We start from the raw sequence: 24,640 nt of genomic DNA, 5'->3' as shown, positions 1-24,640 counted from the left end.
CAGCTACTTTAACACTTACGGCGAGATTCCGACCGTAAATCCGCCTTGTTGGCGACCAGTAAAATCAAGAATTGGACGTTCGACGACCAACTATGGATTACATACCAACTCATATATTTATAAGCTTCCACTTATAATACTATCGTAGGGATATCGAATCACTATGCCTAAAATCTTAATTGACTTATGCTCTGAAATGGAAGTATTTCAAAATACTAGGTGCACAGTGCATGCATTTCTAAATCACAATATTCTTGACTTCAAATCCTAATGTAATTTTCAGCTAATATGAAACTAGATAAATTTGTTTCGTATAACAATTAAAAATGTAATAATTCCGAACATCAACCTGTCCTCCACTATACATGGTTATTGAGACGGTAACTGACATTCTTGTGGCTACTTTTAGACAGTAAATATCGTGATACACAATATGACCGTTGTCGTATTCAGCAATCACATGATTTCTTGTTGACAATGTATAGAAAAACACTTCCTAAGATAGATTTTATTAGTGTTATCGACCGACACACACGTTCGACGATCATTACAAATCATAGCAGAGCAAAAAAAACTTGCAGAATATAAAGAATTGTATTGCTTAGTTATACACAAAGTAGCAAAAACTAGCTCCTAAAAACTGAAATATTTCGAATTTACTGGTGAGTGGTGAAACAGCTACATAACACAAAGTCTCCATGTAGGAAGAGTCATAATATTAGCGTTGGAAAAAATAATGCATATGTGAGACAGTAGAAAGGTACTTAGGTGCAAATAGATTTAACTATCATGGTTGGACAGATAACAAGAGAAAAACATGGTTAGTTATATTTTATTAAGAGATAACTTCGTTCAATAAAAAGTTAAAATGTGACTTTTATGAACGAGGTCGACGACCGAAAATATTCTCCAAAGCATCTGCTAAATCAGGATAAGTGAACTCGAACCCTGCATTGAGGAGCTTCTTAGGAATCACACGCTGACCGTCTACAGCTAAGGAAGCACGATCACGACCAAGGAGATAAGTAAAAAGAAACGATGGGACTGGAACATTGGAAAGGATATTACTCGGAGCACCAAGTGACTCAGACATGGCTTTAGCAAAAGTAACCTGTTGAACAGATTTAGGTGATGTACAATTGACAGGTCCGCTTGAAAAAACTCGTTTAGAGTCAGCAACGTATTCAATTATTCTAACCATATCATCTAAATGAATCCAAGATATCCATTGACGACCAGTACCAATCGGATTACAAAACCCCAGGAGATAAATGCGGTGAAAAGTACGAATGAAACTCGAGTCTTGGCTAAGAACTACACCTAAAGCGAAGGAAAGAAATGAAAACTTAGGAAAATACTTCATGTAATGAATAAGAATGGTGGTCAGTAAAATTACTAATGAAGAATTTCAAAAAAAAGAATCTAGAGAGTTGGACACTTTCCAAGACAATCATACCGGTATCGTTTAGTGGGTCCGTTAAAATAGTTAAAACCAAACCTAATTTTAAGAAGCATTCTCGTTCCAGTTATTTACCTTCATGTGTTGTTAGTTATTCACGTAACTAGAGGAATCAACCAAATCTTACTGTAAACATCAAGCCACTTTGTATCAGTTTTATCTGAGAGTGGTCTGCATCTACTTTACTATCAATCATCAAAATTGTACTCTCCTCATAAGTATGGCTATTTCGAAAAAGTAGAAATTGTTGGACTCCCCATTGCCGTGTGCATTACCCTCGTTTTTTCACAGACGATATTTACTAAATATATGAATTTACGTTTTAGAAACACATAAAGTATCGATGATAAAATACAGTTTGTTTCGACCATAGTTACCACCCAAATTCTGACTCGACAGTTATGCAAATCGTAACTAAGATATATGCAGGCGAAATAAGTCCTGCATGCACTATTTTTGCTTCAATGCTATCCTTAGTCATTATTTTTTTGTCAGCAACTAGTCGTAACATAACATTTGAACCTACTTGTAATTTGAAATAACTAATCTAGTAACATTTAGTTTTACTAATTTTCGAACGACATCTAAACTAGCGGTCTAGATTTCCCAAATCATCCAATTGTGAAAAGCCAGTCTTCTATAAATTAGTTAGCTAGTCACAATCAACGCAGAGTCTGAGACAAATGTGTCGGCTTAAGGTGCTATACTATAGCAAGGTGTAATGAAGTTAACAAGGTGAATGGCTAAGGCGTCGAGATAGTAGTAATATTAATGATAATGAGATGGACAAAACATTAGGAAATATCTCGAAAGAAAAGAATGGATTTCAGGGATAAAAAGTACGGGATAATATTGAAACTTAAGAGCTAGGAGAAAATAGGGAGTGAGTATATCCACACCAATGTGACACACTCTCAGTTATATCACCTAGCTCCTCGAACCACTAATTACCATTAATTACCTGATCAAGTAGTGTGAAGCAGCCAGTAGATGGTGGAGACGGAACTTGAATATTTAGAACCGTTGACTTGCCCAAACTACATACTTAGTATAATTGGCTTTTTCGATGACAAATTTAGCCTATATTTAACAACACCAATAAAAACAGATATGAGCGTAAATCATTAGTGTTATATTCATTTCCTGATGATGGATCACATGACGATAGTAAAAAAATAATGGTAATCAGAAATATCGGCCATGAGCTAAATGATAAGAAAACGACCTTGTTTTCAGATAAACCTAATAAACAATTGGGTAACTACCCCTCAGACCATTAACGTTTACCTAAATTGCGGTACATCAGTGTTAACACCGAAATGATTTTAAATGCTACCATTTGATGAATTCCATGAATTAACCGCTTACTCAGTGAACAGAGAATGTGTAACTTGGAGTAATCTACAGTGATAAACCATGGCGGTCAATCATTCACAAATTTATAAAGTGGAGCAAGACATTTGTTAGTGTACTTGGTGAACTCCTCTGAAAGACAACGATGTTTGCCGTTTAAAAAGTATTGTTAAGTAATAACCTCACGGAAGCAGGTTAGAAAAAACAATGTCCCTACGAGGTAGCAAAGAAAATATGAAATAGGTAGTTATGAAACCTGACAACTTATGTAAACGAATGCTAAACTGACCAAGTCTCCCAGAGTTGATCATATATTGAAAACTAACTCCCCATGAGCAGTAAAACGCTTAGTAAGAAAACAAACTACGCTTACTCGACTGTAAAGTAGAGGAAAGATTGAGTCGGCTAAGGAATTTGTTTTTATTTAAAAGTGTAAAAATTGGTGGATCGACAAACACCAGAAAAGAACCTGGCATACATATGCTGTCACTATTTTATTAGCACAACAGGACTAAAATAACAAAAGAAATCCGAATAGTCAATCGGCAAAGGTAAAAAGAAAGACTAAGTCTTAGGGAGTATGATTTAAAAGGGTGGAGAGGTATGTAATAAAGGGATACTGAAAATCAAAATCGAAAAGAACATAAAGCGTGAATGCAGCTACGCCAGTGCGATTGATTGTAAAAACTATATCACTTAGTTTCCAAGTACTGATCACAGTGATCACGCGGGCTCCAACCAAGTAGATTAGGTTTACCGAAATGGTTTAGACCAACAGTCAATGACTTCATGAACTGATGCCACATTTTAGTTTGACTACCCCTAGCCTTCATAAAAACTTCTGGACTAGCATTCAACATTCGTCAGATTAGGCAAGAAGTACTAGGAAACTTCAAAACTCACCTATTCGCAGTTGAATTTGACGAATATCAGGTCTAGAGGGTATTTGAGCCGCATCTTCCCATCGTTTAACAAGATTTGTAATAAAGCCACAGTCTCTGAATGGAGCAGATTCATCATATGTGATTTGCGGATCAGGAGGGTAGAAACCTACCAAAAATATAATAGAAATAAGCACAAATGTACCACAGTGGAATATTGTGCGTACATAAACTATCAGGATGGTTAGATCGAAAAAATTCACAGGATGCTCATATATGAACAGTGATTAGTTCTCCAAAAGTGTCAGTATTACTATTCTATTTGTGAATGTTTTACTATTTATTTGAAGGAAGTTCAGTAAGAATTATAACTACAAAAAGGCTAACGCATAACTAATTCGAACAAATAAAAGATGGAGAATGAAATGTCTAACACTTTTCAAATTAGGTAGGATATATCTATTGAGGAAATAAAGGTAATTTTAGATCTTCGGTTTATTTAAAAATCATCAATGAAACCTGGTATCAACCAACATTTGTTTTTAACAAAGAACATTGATATCGGGTATGTGGAAGACGACGTATTGATAGTAAAATTGATGTCTATGAACCAATGTGATAGACACTTAACGCCAGTTAGAACACTCTTCAGTGATGCTTTGAAAGGTAATTTCACTTGTTGGTCATTTTAGAAACAGTTCAGAACCACCATAGACATTAAAATTATATTAAGTTATTTTAAGGAGCCAATATCAATACCACACAATGAAGTACAATGTTATCACCTATGAATGTAAAATCCGTTGTGGTTATAACCTGAAAGAAACTCTAAAATCGCTTGAATTGAAAATCAACTCAATGAATCAGCTCCATACGTTAAGTGCGAAACTAATCCAGTCATTTCTCGACTAATTAGTAATTGTGAAGTTTTCAGAGGAAGGCAGGAATTCTACATATAATTCTTATCTAAACGCTTACGTCATAGCTTCTACAAAAGTGTCTTGATCGTTGTCTCGAAATATGTATTATGTACAGATTCCCTTGTATTCTTAATGGTATAGAACGGTGCTGGTTGGAAAGTTGTGGATAATGCAAACAAAACCATCGCTCATCAAGATTCTTTCCTTTTGTTTTATGACAATAATTTGATGTTAGCTGACATTGAGAGCCACAAAAAATGTACAGTACTGGACTTACAGCCTATTCTAAACTTGGTCACTTACTGAACTCGACCATCGATCATTACACAAAACCATTATGTGATTTGGAACTTACCAACTAATATAACTGTCTTACAGTTCACTCAAAACATGATGTGACCATCATTAAATGTCGTATCCGGGAGCTTATTGTTTACAAAGTAAGCAAACTAATTAATTCAACTTTTACAAAAGTGAGTAGTTAGGGTGTGAATAATCGCACATTTGTAAGTTGTCATATGGCACAATTTTTAAATTCATAGTGAAAATCAATAACGGCATGAGCAAAGATGTATGTCCGTTTGCATGCGTAATAATTACAAAATGTGCAAAACAATAATTTGTAGAGGGCTATTCATTCGCTGAGAGAATACCTTGATATGTTGAATACTGACCAGTTTTTTAAGACAATATTAATGGTGAATGTATAATACAGTACACTTGATTCTCTCTTGGTATATTTATTACTTCAATAAAACTGTAACACAAAGCATATCATAACTTGGAATCCTGAGGACAAAAGGAAAAAAGGCAAACCGAAGAAAGGATTGTGTCGGGAATTTTAGGCAGACACCAGAAGAAAGAATAACAGTTGGGAACAGCTGGAAAGGACAGCCCAGAGCAGAGTTAATTGAAGAATCCTGGTAGACGCTGTATGCTACTTACCGTTTGTTCATATAGTTACACAGTCTTCCTTATAATTATTCTTAAAAAGTTTAATAGAATTACTAGAAGCTGATGATCCCTGTAAATATAACATTGTTATATACGCAAAACAGAAGTTGTGTTTATGGCTTATTGAACTCACCAATCGCTGATGCATTTATGAATGCTTTAATTGGGGCAGATTTTGATAAATCAACAAGAAGCTTGGTTGTATCTAAACGACTGGAAAAAACTTCGTCAATATATTTATCATAATTCCTGCGATTCATGAAAATAAATGTAAGTGTAAGTAAAGTTAGCTGACTGTTTAATAAGAAATAGTGGGTTAACTTCACCAACGTTTCGACCGCTCAAATTTACAATAACATCTACATCTTTTGGTAAACCATTCTTCTTGATAGAATCCTAATACGTAAGCCCTTTATATTTTAAAAAGGAGTCTACCCAGCTCAAATCATTTCTTTCCTTTGGTCTGCGTGTGATAACTTGTACATTATGTCCAGTTGATCGAAGTGATGAAACAAGGGATCGACCTATTAATCCCGTGCCACCACCTGAAAAATAAAGGTATTGACTTTAGAAGGGCTATGAGATTTAATGAGACAAATGACTAAACACTAATTGAAAACAACGGGAGTATGACCAAAATGATCCGGAGATATTGAATGGTTCCAAGTTGTTCGATAACCGGATATCTAAGAGCTGCTACGATACCTTTGGACCAGAAACTGTACTGCAGTTACATTCCCTAATAATTAAAGGTTAAATATGATATAAGTTGGATCACAGAGCAATAAAATCCGTTACATATAAGACATACAGATAGCTGATCTGTAGGTGTACTAGGTTAGCAGAAATTATGAACAATATCCCCATTAATTACGAAGTCATCTCTCAGACATTCTATCAGTGAGGTTTTGGAAGTAAATCTTCTTAACGTAAGATAGTTCTGTAATCTGGGTTGAGTACTTTTTGAAAACTGAAAACAGTCCAGCCGTTTAGAAAGAAATCTGTTTACGACTGCTCCAAAATGCCAAACCAATTGATTGATCACTGGGTGGTGATCAATGTTAAGCTTGTCTAGTCCTTATTAGTGCAGATCGAATGCTATTGACCACGTTGCAATGTGGCCACCAGTCTAGGTGACTCGACACTGCGGGCACTATATATTGAGCCGCTGCGGCTCGGATAGCTCAGTGGTAACGTCTCTGACTGTGAAGCTGGGTGACACGAGATCGAATCCGCCAGTTCCCTCGAGATTACAGGTACACCTTGCTGACGAGTGCCAAGTAGCACGAAACCCGAGTCCAGGGTTTCCTGTTGACTACCTCCAACCACCATCTAAATACCGAACCAAGTCCGATGGTCCATATAAACTTCGTTGTAACGTAATTTCAGTAGTAGAAGACAACATATTACATAATTTATTGCATTATTAACCACTGGATCACTTAAAAGTTCTCGGGCTGGATATCACCCTTATTTTATCACTAGGTATTAGTATAAAGAAAAACCTTGATAAGTTACCTCCAGAAATTTCAAAGAATGGTGATTCAGTTTAACGACCACATTGATTAACGTATTAATTATAGCCTAGGGTTACGATGCTGATCCATTAAACTAGGAATGACCACTGAATATTTGAGTTTGTAAAAAAAGTAATAAACAGAGAACGAGTCTGTCACAATTTTGCATTATTTCCCATAATTACTCGATACTTAACTGGAAATTGAAAACAGCAAACCAGTTATGAAATAAATTATGTGTTATGGTTAATTCGTGAAGCCTCAAAATGCCTTAATGATGAAATGTCTCGAATGGTATATCTTGCCCACGTAGGATCTCATCTAGGTTACTGAAACCAAGCGGTTGGTCCATGACTAATTTAATTGTGCTCTTTAATGTCCAGAGTAGATATTAAGTTGGTACAAAGACTTCCCGACTTGTCAAATGAGGGGTAACTGAAACATCTGGATTCGTTTCGCCTATTTAGTCGTTTTTATTTCATTTGAACACATAAATATGGTACAAAAGGGCACCGAATACATATGCAACACACAAGTCACTTGATTTGTGAGTGGGCTGTGATACTGCCCGGATGTCCAAACCGAAGTAGGCGGTATTCTTAAGGAGCCACTCCCCAAACCTTTGACCTAAAGGTCTAATCCACAAGGCAGTAGGGCAACGTAAGGAGATGCAGTCCCACAGTAGCCAGTGACCAACAATTGGTTCATACGCCGTTTGTTTCCTTAGGATCCTAAAGACCATGTGCACCATTGGTTTGGGATCTATCGGTGATGTCTGCTGTACATGTATCTCCGATAACTGTGTAGACAAATTAATAAATGTCTTTCATAGACTCGGTACCCAATTATTATCAAACTGTTCGTTCAAATATTCGTAGAAAAGTAGTAATCCTTTCGTTGGTACATAAATTTCCGTAAACTGTCCATTCTCTAACGAATGTTAGGAATTTGAGATTAGTAAAGCGGGAATAAGATTTCCTGCACAACTCCATTGACTCGGATTTTGCCGGAATCCATACTGGATGCAGTCGTATACAATATTCGCAGTTCAGAATGCTCCCATATTCCTTATTTCAAAGTAAACCTGTTATCAAGATATAAATAAACCCAATCAATGTTAAACCGGTCTTATACTTCAAAGTCAACGCTTGACAGTAGTAGCATTGGAATTGAGTAGCTTGTATTTGAGATTTGCAAAAGTACGTGCAGTTTTCCAAAACCTAACCTTAGCCGTGTCTTATTTGACTGGTAACTTTCTCTAGCTTGTCACACTAAAAACGAAATGTACGTGATAATTATCCCTAAAAGTTTAGCATGAGACTACCAACTGTACAATTCACTGTTAACTGAAGGGGAATCAGGAGAGTTGTACAGATATCTCCAACAAGATATGAAGGATAAATTTGTACGCTTTTTCACTTAATGATTATCAAAAATTTCGTATAGCAATGATGACAAGAGTGGTGAGTGATGATTCGAAATCGTTATAAAACCTGAAGTAGTCATCTACTTCACACTAATGGGCACTAATCAAAATAGCTCTTCAAAGGTGAGAATTTTAAACGAGCACACAAAGTAATACTTTTATTGTCATTCTTAATCACAAGGCGCATTAGCATTACGACTCAAATTTATTTCCATGACATGAAGGATAAGCTCGGTATGCATTATCATAGAAGGAAAGATAATGCATGTGAAATTTCTCTACGATAGCTTTTTGTTTCCATTCTTTAGGTGCATGGTACCATTTTAACATTACTTACCTTTTGTGGTAACGTACTAATATTGCACATATTGAAATATAACTCCACTATACGGGCTGACTTTATTTTAGAAATCATCCAATGATATGTACGGTTCGTAATGAGGTTTTGTAACAATTTACGAGCAATTCAGTTAACAGTTTATTGTACATGCGTTTACTTTTCCACTTGGATGTTTTATAGAAACAAAGTAGACATAAGTAAGAAAGGCCTACACGTCATTATCTCCTGGTAATTTATTTTATAAACCATGGACTTATTGGTAGCTTTTCTATCATTCCCAGATTTCAATTTACAACAATCAAACTCGCGGCTTACATCGCAGATGTTATTATTACTTCCGTGCTGTGAATATTCTTATGAAATCTGATTATTCAGTAAACACGGCCTTTTAACACATGCGGCGTAATTCTAAGTCTTGTAAATTGTGTTGAAAGTTGTCTCTTTGTAAAAGGCTAACAGTGAATAATTTCGCATGCACTGAGTAGTCGGAAAATCAGGCGAAATCTGGACCAGTCGATGTAAATTTCGAGACATTTTCCCTACAGAGAAATAATTGGGGCTGTTTCACTAGTCCCACCATGCAACAAAGACATTTTGACGCGTTTCACCATTATCATCACCAAACTTTATAAAGTAATGACGCATTTATTTTCTCATTTAGGTTAACACGGACGAAGACTGGATTCAAAACCTCCCACTAAACCTAATCTTGGAGCGTAGCTAACTTAAAGGAAGGATAATGAGAGTTCATAAGTATATAGGGAAAAAAGTATATACTTGTAAGAACCTATACAGAATACGGTTTTATTATACAATTATCTGGTTTCACTAAGTAAATTATTTTTAACGTAAGGTGAACAAGTTTACAACGGGTCGATTGGGATCACAGCTATTTCAAAAGTTAACATATTACACGAAAATTGCTTTGTAATGAAAATGATCCTCCAAGACTGAAACCGACAAGACAACAGATGTCTGGGGACAAACTCCAGGTCAACATATTGGTCAGTAATTACGGTTATGTCTTCGTTTATTTAGTCACTCAATTGTAAACAATTTGGAGTACCTTCTATTGTAGAATTAATTGAAGGTACGACTTTTGTTATATTGTAACTTATGTTCTATCACGAATGACTACAAAACACTTTACACGTCTACAGCATGATGGAGTGTTGCTTTTGTCGTAGAAAACGTCTTTCACGTAAGGCAGCAAAAACGACAGAGAACGAAAAAAATCCTCGCATCATGGTTTATGATAGTGCATATATTTAACTCCGCTTCATTCTGGTTGCTTGGCAGGTGCAGAGTCGAAACTGAGAACAAGAATGAAACCTATCGCCTTTCGCCTTACTCAAATTTACCAATTAAAAAGTTCATTTTCAAATTAAATCTTACTAACGATTCAAACAACTTTTAATTAGTAAGTCACTCAATATATTAAAATTGATGTGAAATTATATTGCTTCTTATAATATACTCTCTGTTTTTAACCTTATGCAAACTTTAAGAACAAGGTTTGCATCTCTCAACGTTTTACTGAGTCTAAACTCAAAAAAAGTGCCACTTGTGACTTCCTGTGATTAAAGTTTAGTAGACTACTTTTCATTTCGAGTTTTGTTCAAGTTAATAACTAAGCGTAATTTTGTCTCAAATAACCGTTCGGCTTTTTAAGTTTATTCTCACCATGAGGCTAGGTTTAGTAAATCCTAACTTTTATACTACCCGTTTGTTTCCATTTCATCTGTTTTAAGCATACTATTATTTCATTGTCATAAGAGTTTTAGAATTTGTGTAATAACCTATACATCACCGTGGTGACTAAGATCATACGTATGCAACCTATATGCCCTTGTGGTATGCAGTGTGATAAATGCGAAGGTTGATTTCACCAGACATGGACAGATCTCACAACAACTACTTACAACAAAGTAAGTCAGGTCTATAGTGACATGTATATTTAATGATATTTGCGAAGACAAAATGGAGACATTTTTTCTTTATTTCTGGAACCTTCAAATGGTTCAAATGGTTCAAATGGTTGTGGACGGAATAGAAGAAGCTTTCGCTTAACAGGCTTCCGTGTCTAGTAGCAGGGGATCACCAAATCCTCCAGGCAGGAACCTAGGTATGTTAACAATAAAAGAGGAAAAGAAATTGGTAAATCATAGTGCGATGCTGTCCTTGGTCCTTAAGAATAGGTCAAGTTGCCTCTTGAAGGACTCCTGAGAAGTCGCTTGGACTAGCTCGGCCGGCAGCGAATTCCAGCTTTTGACAACTCTTAAGGAGTAGAAGTTGTGTCTACATTCCGTCTTGCTATGTTGTGTTTCCAGTTTCTGCATAGTCACATTTATATTCAGTATCTATTGTTTTCTGTCTCAATTGTAAAAACGAACACAACTGTGATTGCACTAACACATACTACTGCCTTTATAAAAATAAACATTATCTCTATCATTTGTTCTTTTACTTTACTGGACACAGCCTTCGAATGAAGGTCATAACGGGGTTATTACATCTTTTTAAGTCATTGTACAACACGGGATTTAGGCCCGAGCTACTATTGGATGACACTGCTGCATTCAAGTTTTCTCATCAGACAGTTGACACCAACACGTGTAAAGAAACATTCGTCAACCAAGTGAACTCATTTGTGGTTGTTGCCTCAAAAGTTCACAAGTAACTTTTATTTTATATCAATTTTAATCACTTTGTTATTTAATATACAATATTTTGTGTGTTCGATTTGTTACCATTTTGCTTTATTCATAAACATACACGTCATTTTATTGTGTAATATTTTAGTAGCTTTTCCTATAGTGATCTTTTGAGTACACTTTTACTGAGGTCCACCACAAATCCCAAGTGGGCATGTGGCACGCGAAAAATGAATACTGACAATTTGCTGAGCAACACATCATTCTACTGACAAGTCTATGTAAACATATTCGACAATCCTGTAATAGGACGGTACCGAAACGGAAAAACAAGCAAAAAAGTGCAGTAATTTGAAGATAGGGGTCTCATAAAATATTAGTATTATTAATGTAGCGGTAAATAACTCCCCAAAATAAATAGCTCTGTAAGTTTTAGATATTGGATGTTGACCACATTAATTTTAATGGACTTACCTAGCTGAAGGCGCTCGGTTATGCATCCTCACCAGATCACGAGTGGGAACGCCGCGTTCAACAACCCCTGCAATCACTAGCCAGATTAGATCAGTCGATCCTCGATATATTGATAACCTATCAAATATATCTTCGAACCTCCTCGCTCCTGTCTTTTGATTTCACTTGGTAGGTACGATTCATATTAGAAGGCGTTACTGGTTAAAGTGTCGTCAAACTCCAAATAACTGAGGCATCTTCAGTAGAACATGCACCAACACCATCGACGATATGCTGAAAATCAACACCGCCATATCACCGAAGCTGTTAGACTTACGGTGGTATTGGTCCTAACCACAATCCTCAAAGCTGAACGTGAGATAATTGGGAAATTAGACATTCAACATATGTCACTGAGAGGTCAACAATGGTGAACGCGTAAACATTCACTCGAAATTCAATTAATCAGATGGCATGGCTCGGCCTTACAGTCGTCGTCATTCTTATGTAACTCATCACTTATTCGCATTAAATATAATGTTCTATCACTAGCCTAAGTGTGTTCTTCATCATATATTGATGATTGTTGCAGTACGATGATTCAGTCTAGACAATTATGTGACTTCCACGTCAGATCTTATAGATTAGGCAGTTAATAATGACAAGCCTACAATCTTGGGATTAGGTCTATTACTAGAGAAGTACTAATAACGAAGTAGACCATAATTCTGCAGACTCTCAGAAAACTTGTGTCTTCTAGAATAGGCGCTGTATACGCGGTTGTCCACAAAATAATCCGAGACACTGATGACATTCATTTGTGGGATTATGGCCTTATTCGATATTAGTGCAATTATCCATGCTACTGGGTTAATGGACCTCATCAAAACTGTGAACTTACCATCTAATCTATCTGACCTTACATGGAAGTGACATCATATTCTATACTAACTCGTCCTACCGTGATAGCTGGCAATATGATGTTTAGCACATCTGAAGAACGATTTTGGGCTGGATATATAATGATATATTTTTCATGAAAAAGGGAAGAAGTTACATATGGTGACCACGCCCGCATAGCCGAGCCATACTATACCAGCTAAGTGTTCCCGCGCTCACCATATCTGACCATTCCTATGGTGTAAAATGTCGAATGTGAAAGTATTTTCAGCTTCAAGCATCGTATTGTTAGAAACCAGTACAACTACACACTAGCACAGATGACATAGAAGGTATTCAACTGGATAGTCACTTGCTTAAATCAATAGAGGATGTTAGGGTACTGCCTGATACACAGTATTAATAGCGCGATTCCCTCAGAACCATACCAGAGAATCCCAAGAGTCGTTCTTTCTCGGAAGAATCATCAATGTTCTAAATGTCCCAGAAAACACAAACCATGGTTACAGAAAATACGATAGTTTGGAGTGGAAGTTCAGGAACTCTTAGAAGTTTGAGAAAATTTTGCCCCAAAAAGTGGTGAAATTACCTGGGAAGGTCTAAGATTCTAGACCCCGGGTAGTGAAGATGATATTCCGATCCTCCTAAATGCCGGCTGCCACTCTCAAGACAGTCTTGGCAGAAGACGCCCGTTAGTAACTGAAATTCACATACATTCGTATCTCACTTGGCATGTACGATTCATATTAGAAAATGTTACTGGTTAAGGCGTTGTCGAACTCCGAATGCCTGTGGAATCTCCATTGGTGAATTCAACGTGATCTGGTACACCAAATTGCAAACTGTGAGTCTGTTGCTTTTGGAATTCTGTATATGGTTGCCTTATATTAATTTTTATATATTGTGATATATTTTCCCGTGTTTTTGATATATTTTTTCACTCGTTCATTCTCGTACTTGACGTTACTTGATGACGTATTCGACACCCAATGTACTTATTTTGAAGACTATGTCCCCACCTCGCTCCGACTAATGCCCTTCTGGCCAGTCAACATCGAAGCCTGGTTCTGCTACGCAGAAGCCGGCTTCTATGAGTACGGCGTGAACGACACACGTGGACAATTCCTCACAGTAGCCAAGGCACTACCGCGCGAATTCAACAGGTACGTAACACCTAGTATGTTTACTAGTGATGTTTCGAAATCCTACGAAACACTGAAACGATCTGTCCTTAAACACGGAGACATAACCGATCGACAAAGGTTAGACCAACTCCTTAATAACATCGACCTTCAACGCGGTTCTGTGACAGACATGTTGCAAATACCGAGAGGTTATTGGCCAAAGAACCTTCGATGATGATCTATTCAAACAACTTTTCTTATCCAAACTTCCTCAACAAGTGCAGGCTGTGTTGGTCTCGTTTGAAAGCAACGCCATAAACGAGCTGGCTGCATCTGTCGACCGCATCTTAGAAATCACCAAATCTTCTAGCATCAAGGGTTTTCAGTCAGAGAAAAGCCTCAAGGGACACATAATGGCATTACGGAATTGTGTCATACACTTACACCTTATCTTAAATTTTGTAACGACCGTAAATGATCACATACCCCTCGAAGAAGCACTTCACCTAAGCGATCTGTCTTTAGACCACGAGAGACTGATAACCCCGACTAGTGCTGGTATCATAACCAATACGGGTAATCTTCTGGAAATTGCAGAAAACACTGCAAGTTTCCAGACTCAAAATTGACTGACACGAAAGACAATTCGGGAAACATCTAAGCCGACACGCGTTAACGGCAACCGTAGCCAGAGAACATAGCCATTATTATATGTCACAGATGTGACAACGAGAGTTCGCTACCTCGTCACTACTGACGCAGGAGTTAGCGTTCTTCCAGAAAATTCTAACTATCAGATTCACGAATCGATTTTAACCTTACAGACGGCAAACTGAAAGGTACGTTCACCTTAACGCGTGTTTACGCAAACCCATACACTGGGTTTTCGTTGTTGCAGATGTTTCTGTGCCAATCATTAGTATAGACATCCTACAGCACCACCATCTACTCATCGACACGCTCAAATACAGGCTAATAGACGGAAACACCAATCCATCTATTTGCATAATTTCTTTTTCCGTTTGTAGATTATCTCCTGTCACAAACAGACACATGATAGTTTCATTCTATCAACAATTACTCGATAGGCATTCTGGGATATATCAACCGCAGCCGAAATTGCCGTGTCACATCACGACTACCGGACCACCCGTATTTTCGAAAGCGCGACGACTAGCCCCCGAAAAGCTGAGATTGGCCAAAAACGAATTCGATCACGTGGTAGAGTTAGGAATCATTCGACCGTCAAACAGTCCATGATCATCTCCCTTGCACATAGTCCCTAGAAAGGACAGCAACGATTGGCGTCCAACTGGTGATTATCGGCGATTGAATGCCAAAACCATTCACCTGTTGCCTCACATTTACGACTTGACAGCTCCCTTAAAAGGTACAACTGTCTTTTCAAAAATCGACTTGGTTAAGGCGTATAACCGAATTCCTTTGGTCATTCACGACATTCCAAAAATCGCTATTATAACTCCTCTCGGTCTTTACGAATTTTCGCTCATGTCTTTTGGCCTAAGAAATGCTGCCCAAACAGTCCAAAGGTTCATGGATGATGTTTTTCGAGGTCACAACTTCGTACATGTGTATGATGATGACTGCTTGATAGCAAGTCTAGACAGAGAATCCCATCTCCAGCATCTGGACCTTGTTTCCGAACGACTGCAAAACATGGCATTACTGTAAACATTCAGAAATGCCAAATTGGAACTGACTCCTTATATTTCCCAGGACACACCATTGATGCACAAGGCATTCGACCTCTAAGAAGCAAGATGGCGGTCAGTCTCGACTACCCAGAACCGACCACCATCAAGCAATTACGCACGTTTAACGGTCTTGCAGTTTTCTATAAACGGTTCATGCCGAAATGCGCGTCACTTATGAAACCTCTAACCGATCAACTTCGTGGAAATGCGAAATCTATCAAGCTGGACGACAGCACGCGAAAAGCATACTCCACAGTTAAGGAACTTATCGCTCATCAGGACACTGAAGCACCCATCAGTATCGCAGTAAACGCATCCGACTCAGCAATCGGAGGAGTCTTACAACAATGGGTTAAACACGCCTGTTAACCCTTGGCATTTCTCTCTAGACGGTTGCTAGACACTGAATCGAGGCACAGCACATTCGGTAGGGAACTCCTAACTATGTATCGTGATGTACGGCATTTTCAAAACTATACAAAGGCCGTGAATCCACTCGTTTTACCGACCATAAACCTCCTACTTTCTCTTTAAGCTCCTCTTCGGACAAGTACTCACCTCGTGAGTCTCGACAACTGGACTACATTTCGCAGTTTACTTCAGATATTCAACACATTTCTAAAGCGAACAATGTAGTCGCAGACGCCTTGTCTCGCATAACTTCCTTGAACAGTTTCCAAGGCATCGACTTTCTTAAAATCGCCCAGCTTCAAAAGGGAGACGCTGATCCTCAGCACGAGTTAACGTCAACAACCCTTAAACTGCGCATTAAACAGATGAGAACAGGTAAGGAAACCATACTGTGTGACATATCTACAGGTAAGGATCTCTCACTCGTGCCGAATTACTATCTATGCAACGTCTTCAAAACGTTGCGCAAACTTTCTCATCCAGGTGTTCGTGCAACAATCAAGCTCATAGCAGAACGATTTTGCTGGCCTGGTATGAATAAAGACGTGAGGGAATGGGCACGCTCCTGTAAGTTGTCACAACAAATGTCTCTTAGGCTCATTTAAAACTCCTGATGCTCGTTTAGACCATGTTAATCTGGATTTGGTAGGACCCTTACTAGATTTAAATGGATACTCTTATCTCTTAAACTGAGTAGACCATTTCGCTCGGTGGCCAGAAGCAGTACCTATCAAAGACATCACTGCTAAAACAGTGGCCCGTGACTTCGTCGAACAGTAGATGGCAAACTTCGGCTGCCCTTCAACTATCACTACAGATCGCGGACGTCAGTTCGAATCTGAACTTTTCCATTGTTTGACCATACTTTTAGGAATCACTCGCTTCCGAACGACCGCCTACCACCCACAAGCAAACGGGGTGGTAGAACGCTTTCACCGACAACTAAAAGCTTCACTATCAGCTGCAGACGTTTCACAGTGGACCGGCGCTCTTCCACTCGTCTTACTGGGTATCCGCAATGCAGTGAAAGCTGACATTAGATCCACTACAGTTCAACTGGTTTATGGAATGACACTTCGACTTCCAGGAGAATTCATTGATCCTTCATCTTCTTCAATGGACATGAATCTAACCTCCTACACGACCAGGCTTGCAAACGTAATGCGTTCAGTTAAGCTTGTTTCCACTCGACCGCAATCAAATGATGTTTTCCTCCAACCTGACTTACGATATAAAACACACGTCTTCGTTTGTCGAGACCCACATCGACGACCTCTCGAATCATAATAAGAAGGACGCTTCAAAGTTCCTCAGCGCAAACTTAAGTATTATATAGTCGATAAGAACGAAACTAACGATAGCATCAGCATCAACCGCATCAAAGCAGCGTATTTAGAAGGAAATTCTTTCTACGTCGGTTTTCCTTCGTTATAATCAAACGACACGACTACGACACTTATAATACCTCATCCAACAACCAACACGCACAATGTTACTTCGACAGTATCTGAAAATAAACTTAAAACAACACGTTCTGGTAGAAGAGTAAGATTTCCAGAACGTTCAAACGAATATTGCACGTAAGACGCTAGTTAACATTTTACTTCATATCGATTTTCCATGGTATTGCATATAATATTTAAAAAATCAGTTTTCATGCGTTTGTATTTATATATATATGTATCATTTGGCTAATATGTATATTAAAAAGACTTTTTTAAAAAAACAAAAAAAAACATTTTGTAAAAATCGCTTTTACGTTATTACCCTTTTTTCACAAATTTTGTGTCCCAAATAGCTTACGAGTTTATTTCGACATGCACTTACATGTTCTTTTCCAGGGCGGCTGGAAAAGACGATAAAAAGAACGATGAATTTTACGATGAACTGAAATTTCCATCGTACTTTTTCTTTTTTTACTGTTTTAATTCATGGTCCCTTATAGTATTAAAGACACTGCTACGCATAGCAAACTATCAGAAGTATTTACCAACGACAAACTAGTTGGGTTTAAACTTTTAGCTGGCCACGTCTTAGGGTCATCAATATTCCACTGCGTGGAGTGATCTGTAGCGGTAAATAAATCCCCAAAATAAATAGATCTGTATGTTTTCGATATTAATTGCTTACAACATTAATTTTAATGGACCTACCTAGCTGAAGGCGCTCGGTCATGCATCCTCACCAGATCACGAGTGGGAACGCCGTGGTTCAGTGGGGAGGTCCGCATCCTTCTCCATAAGAGAAGAAAAATGTGGGATAGATTTAGCTTACTGGGAACTGATGAGACAAAATCTCCATCAAAAAGCTCGAAATATCTGTGCCTCGGCCCTCCATAAGTCTAGAAAGTTGCACGAAGAAAAAACTGTCAGTGAATCCATAGAATGTCCTAAACGCTTGTATTCCTATGTAAACCAAATTACAAAAATAAGAGGAAATATTCCTGAACTATGGGGAGACAGTACTGCCGTGCCAATTGAGTACTCTGGGTCTATAGTCCAATCTACTAACGATGCTGAATGCCTAATATCTGGTATGTTTGCTTTCCAGACGTTAGGTCTGAATTGAGCTAACGCGTGCTCGTAATTGACAGTTATATGGAAGTCAAAAGTTAAAACTGCGTGATCACTTTTACCTAGGGGTGGCAGGTAGTGGAGGTTCTCAACATCATCCTCATAGTGGGGCAATATAAGATCTAGTAAGGATGATTCAGTGTCCAGGTCGTACGTAGTCGCTTCTTTCACATGTTGCACTAGGGCACATGTAATAACCGCATCAACTAGTTCCTGTTCGAAGGAATTTCCTGACGATTCAGTTCGCAAATTTTCCCAGTCTACTATAGGTGCATTAAAGTCCCCTAGGATTAGACATCGACCACTTTGTGATCAAGTATTGAGACTGCTTAACAGGACAACATTTACCTCACAGCCTTAACTGCGATAGACCAAACCAATCAACAGCTCTTGTCCCTTGCATTTCAAGCGAAGACTAACTAATTCACACGCCCCACTCTCATGGGATACACCCTACGATAATGGCAAATGGGATAGTATTCCTAAAGAATAGAGCTACTCCCCCTCCTTTACGCTTTTGCATTCCGTCGGCCCTTACTAACGTAAAACCCTCGAAATCAAGTTCCATACTATCTATGGCCAGTGTCAGCCAGGTTTCTGTAACTGCGATTACGTCTGGCTTTGTAGAGTCAATCTGTACACCTAGTTCCGATCGCTTATTGAGTAAGCTTCGGGCATTAGGGTAACAGATCCAAAGCCTAAGTGGCTTCGTGCTTCACCCAGAGCAGCTTCAGCATTATTCCCTGTCGAAGCCTTACAACTCGAAAATTTACAATTTTTATGTCTTTCTTGCCAGCGGCTAACCTAAGTTGTGGTTCTTTGTCGGCCCCCCAACTTTTTACACGTTCCGCCAACGACAAGTCCTTATGAATAAAAACTCCTGAACCCTTCAATTTATGTCCATTCTGTAAAACTAAGTCGCGTCTATTCCAAGATTTGAATACTACTTTAAGCAGTCTGGATTGATTAGGTTTCAAGTTCGGTAGACTACCTAGTCCGTACACCTTTAGCAAGGTGACTGCGGGGATATTTAAGCATATGCTTTAATCTGTCCGTAAAGCAGAGTCGTTTACCAAAAGACTGGAAGAACGCCATAGTAAGTCTTGTCTTCAAAACAGGTACGAAACATAAACCTGAGAATTACCGACCCGTTAGCCTAACTAGTGTGTTTGTTAAAATCTTAAAAAATATTATTCGGAAGGAGCTGTTTAAGTACCTCAATGAAAACCGGGTCCTTTCGGAGAAGCAGCACGGTTTCAAAGTAGGTTATATTTGTCTCACTAACTTATTAGTCGCTCGTGAAAGCCGCTGCGCTCTTAAGGAACAAAAGTTACCTGTTGACGTAGCCTACATTGATTTCTGCAGAGCTTTTGACAAAGTTCCGCACAACCGGCTGTTAAATAAGTTAAGAAATGTCGGAATTGGAGGCAATCTATTGATGTGGATAAAAGACTTTCTAGTTGGGCGCCAACAAGGAGTATGGGTGAACTCAACGTTATCTAGCTGGGAAACTGTGCTTAGTGGAGTGCCTTAGGGTACAGTTTTGGGGCCAGTGCTATTCCTCTTATATGTAAATGACATTCCTCGTCTCCTATCATCATCGGTCTTGCTATATGCTGACGATGTCAAGATATGGAGAACGATACGATGTAAGGATGATAGCTTAGATCTCCAAAATGACCTGAAGAAATTATCTGAATGGTTTCAAACCTGGCAGTTGCCGATAAATACTTCCAAGTGTGTTGTGATGCATATCGGTCATCAAGGTACAGATACATACACGATGAATAACACTGAGCTACCTGTCGTCCAGACACATAATGACTTAGCAGTCATCGTTAGCCAAAACTTAAAGACTACTGCACACTACCGTGCAATAGCCGTCAAAGGTTTTAGAACCTTGCGGTCAATACGTAGAGCCTTTAGTCATGTCGATGCTAAAAGTTTATTGACTTTGTATATGGTGTTCGTGCGTCCTAAACTTGAGCACTGCATACAAACGGCTAGACCCTTCTTATAAAAAAACAGTGAGCTTTTGGAAAAGGTTCAGAGATCAGCAACTAAGCTGATTCCCGGAATAACGAAGCTCCCGTATGATGCTCGACTGGCCAATCTATAACTACAGGCGACTTGATTACAGTTTTCAAATTGCTTAGTTATAAATTTGCACGTGATTTGCCCTCATTTTTCTTATCTTCTAAAACAGAGAATTTAGGAGGATGTGTATGCATTCCCTATCGTACCACATATCTCCAACATATATTGATCTGACTATAAATATCAGTTTATGCCTGACTAGATCGAATTGGCTCACTCTTCTTCTCTATTGCGCATCATTTTGTTTTGTTCCGCTTCCCGATCAACAATTGTACGAAAAATACGTATTCGAAAATTTATTCTCGTTATTATTATTATTATTATTCACATCTTATGGGTACATAAGTGTTGTGAAGAAACCATTTCGGGTTTCTTCAAAAAATGCAATAATACACAATTTTCAACAATGTTAGCATTATACTTGCCATATTTAAAAAAAAATTAGAGTAATAATAGTAGAATATTAATAATAATAAATCGGGTCTGTGTAATTGAGAAGAATATTGAATTGAGTTTAAAGGAGGAAATGGAGAAAATAAGGGAATAGAAATAAGGGAGACGTGAAATACGCAAGCAGTTTAATTGCTGTGTTTATGAACATAAAACAAGAACAAACGACTATGTATATATCGTCAAACTAGTAACAAAAAATAATTAAAAAAACTTATTATCGCAGTAAGATACTACGCTAGAATAAATGTTTGCGCAGTTATAGTTTGGAGTAATGCGATGAAAGTCTCAATTGAGTGAAAAGGATGATGAAATATCAATATGTATGAGTCATATATGCATAGTGAAGACAAAACGGGTCTGAGAAGTTATTTGACTCATTTAATTCTGTCACTGACGCGATTTAATCCGATAATTTTGTACGAGAATTGGTGACATCCATATTTCAATAACAATCATTCAAAAGATCAGAATGGAATCAGGTATTTGGCCACTAATAAGTCAAATCTGTGTTGCGGCGGTAAAGTTTGATTCTTTGGAAAACCACCTCCAGTATACTTGATGCGAATACCTCCCTCGTCTCCTTCCGTTAGGATTCTTTTTACTCCATAACGTCTCACCAAACATTTTTTTGTTCCATCTCGGCAGCAGGTTTGTGTTGTGCTACTGCCTCTAGATCATTCTCGTCATCTGTAGTGAAAATCAGAGGCTGATTCTTGATGACAAGTCTAAATCTTGCAACGAAAGTTTTGAGACACTCATAAATAAATGAGTATAAATAATAACAGACAGTAAATGTTATGGTTATTAACGTTTCTTAACAACGTGCTGTCTTTTGATACACTTTCAACTTTAATTAACATCCTCTCCGATTCTAACTTCGACTTTACTTCCATCATGTGAACTCACTCCACTTTCTTACACATTACAATTGATTGTTTTTTAATACTGTATTCCTATACTTGAAGACTGTGTTCATATATTATTCTAGTAACACCAACTAGTGTGAGTTTTATCTATTAATTAGCTATACCTTTGTGTAACGACCGAAATGCCAGTATTCAGTTTGAACACAGAACTAACAAACCAGAATTTATTCGATTAGACCAGACTACGTTCTTCTGTGTAGCATACAAATGGTTTTTGAGTTACTTGAATCAGAACAAAAGTAAATGACGGTACTGTCTGACATAGCGCTTTGAACGGATTTTCAGCGTTTTTTTCCGTAAGACCTTGTTCCGTCACCAAACGTTTAGCATTGTTGAGGGTTTATATCCAAATGCGTCGCAGCCTCGTTGTTTCTCTTTTTTCAGCAACGCGTTCTCAGAGCGTCCTACGCCTGAAGCTACGCATTTTTCAAGGTCGTAACTCTTATCAAACGCCCTTTGTATGAACTTTATAACAACCACGAACTTCCCTAACAGCCCGGATATTTATAATTGTATTCTTCCTATCAGCACTGGTATGGGACTTCATTCGAAATTTTTGAGACAGTGCAGCCCAATGTCCTATTTGGTGCTAGGTAGATATCCCTAACTCCTGTCAGTAATCCACATCTGAGATCGCCAGTCCTTTGTCCTTCAATACAGATCCTATGTTTGTAGTTATTTCGATGTCATTAGGTGAAGCCTGTACGTTCCAGTCTTCATGCCCCAGTAAATCAGTTGACACACACCTCGCACTCAGCGGTCACTGCTTAAAAGAGCCATATGTTTTTATTCTAATAGGCTGCTATTGAATTGGGACACGCCTCTATACATACGAGTAACCAGGTTACAGAATTCCATGCCGACTGATGTAGTTCAAGCAACTGACAATGTCACAGAAACACGTAAGCTAACAACACTGATTTCCGAAACCCTTTCAATAATGAGAATCTAAGAGCCAGTTAGGCCGGAATTCGCAAATGAAGGGATGCGAATGTATGCCTGAATAATGGCCTGTGTATCGAGGTGTATGCAATCTAAGCAGACTGGTCGTCGTAGGAGATGTTCAGCAAGGCGTGCTCAATCTTGATCCGGTGTAAGTGCACGTTGAACACACGTATGCATACGCAAGCAAGGAAATCATCCGGAAAATTAGCATATATATATATGATTGCGAAAAACGCTACACGCATGTAAAGGTTAAGTTTTTGCAGATACGTATATATAGGCATAGTTAATATATATTGACTTCGGTTTGTTATATAGATATGTACATGGAAATTAAAAAAACAGACCTCTTTGTATTTTTTGTTCTCGTCGCAGTAAATATTTAAAATGCGACTAATAAGTTGCAAAAACACGGGAGATGTATGAGAGTGTCTAACACAACGGTCATTTTGGCATGCTAGTGACCCCGTGGTTTTTCAAAAGTGTGCCGTTTCAAACAAGTTATCAGATATCAGCAAGGTGTCTCTGCGATCGTTTATTATCGGAGGTTGCATTATAAATCCATGGACTGTGTCTTTCAGTTTTCTCATGTGTAAACCATTGGAGAGGGCAATGCCCTCTATTTTAGTGGCTTCCAGACGGTTTGTTTCAACTTTACCCTTTGTTCCATCCATGTCGATGGTATACGATCTGGATTACGATGCAAACCTTCATAGGGTCTTTCATAAGAAGGGTGAAAGGGTTATTTTTATGGACCACAACGTATATAATATGTGTATAATGATACAGGTCTTGGTGGACGAATACATTGACTGATTATTTTTTGATATGTTTGGGCTTGGGCTCAGAAAATTTGCATGCGGGCTCACATGGAAGTTGAAATCATTTGTGTGGTCAAAGTGTTGTGCCATAAACACGGTTTGATACAGTGCATCCAAAGTTGGCTTTACTAGCATTCTAAAGTCGGGGAAATCATATATAAGATCGTTTGTTCATTGTAGTAGGTTTTGAGCCAAGAGTACGGCCTTCAAATATCTGTAACTTTGTCCTCTCAAACGACCAACTTGTTGGTGGTAGACGAGCTTACGGGTTCATGTGATGATTAAGAATGTAGGAATGGAGTGGAAGACTTCAGATTCAGACTGGCGTCCATGGTCTGCAATAATGATCAAAGACGGCCAGATTTACTACTCATCTTTCTACCTGTAATAGTAATAGTGATAGATAGTACTTATGACTACCGTGTGAAACGGTTCACACACGATGAGTTACGACTATCCATTATTCAATATGTTGAGTTTCGCGTACGTCGAAACTCTGTTCGCCACACGGTTGGCAAGCCGCTAAATCTCAAAATAAAATACTAAAAAGCTAGATGAATGGTTACAAATCACTGTTGTTGTTTAAGGTCATGAATCGCTTATGATACAGTCAAAATACAATGACTCACCAAATAATTATAAGGTCTTTATAAAGGTGAGTAGGAAATATGTAATCAAATGACTCTTACTTACGAAGACCAGTAATCACTGGGCCAAA

General features: G+C 38.2%; 1 protein-coding gene across 1 annotated transcript; it reads right to left on the bottom strand.

The window, feature by feature from the left end:
- Positions 1 to 495: 495 nt before the first annotated feature.
- On the bottom strand, positions 496 to 10,227 carry MS3_00003773 (uncharacterized protein; the record flags this gene model as incomplete). The annotated part of the gene is made up of 6 exons (XM_051211637.1): positions 496 to 1,320; positions 3,716 to 3,862; positions 5,701 to 5,816; positions 5,863 to 5,963; positions 6,003 to 6,112; positions 10,212 to 10,227. The coding sequence occupies 6 exons, from the start codon at positions 10,225 to 10,227 to the stop codon at positions 878 to 880; spliced, it is 933 nt and encodes a 310-aa protein (XP_051071722.1). The 3' UTR covers positions 496 to 877.
- Positions 10,228 to 24,640: the final 14,413 nt, after the last annotated feature.

This window comes from Schistosoma haematobium, chromosome ZW (genome assembly GCF_000699445.3).
Source record: "Schistosoma haematobium chromosome ZW, whole genome shotgun sequence".
Classification (NCBI taxonomy): Eukaryota; Metazoa; Platyhelminthes; class Trematoda; order Strigeidida; family Schistosomatidae; genus Schistosoma; species Schistosoma haematobium.
This window is presented reverse-complemented; position numbering and strand designations above follow the sequence as displayed.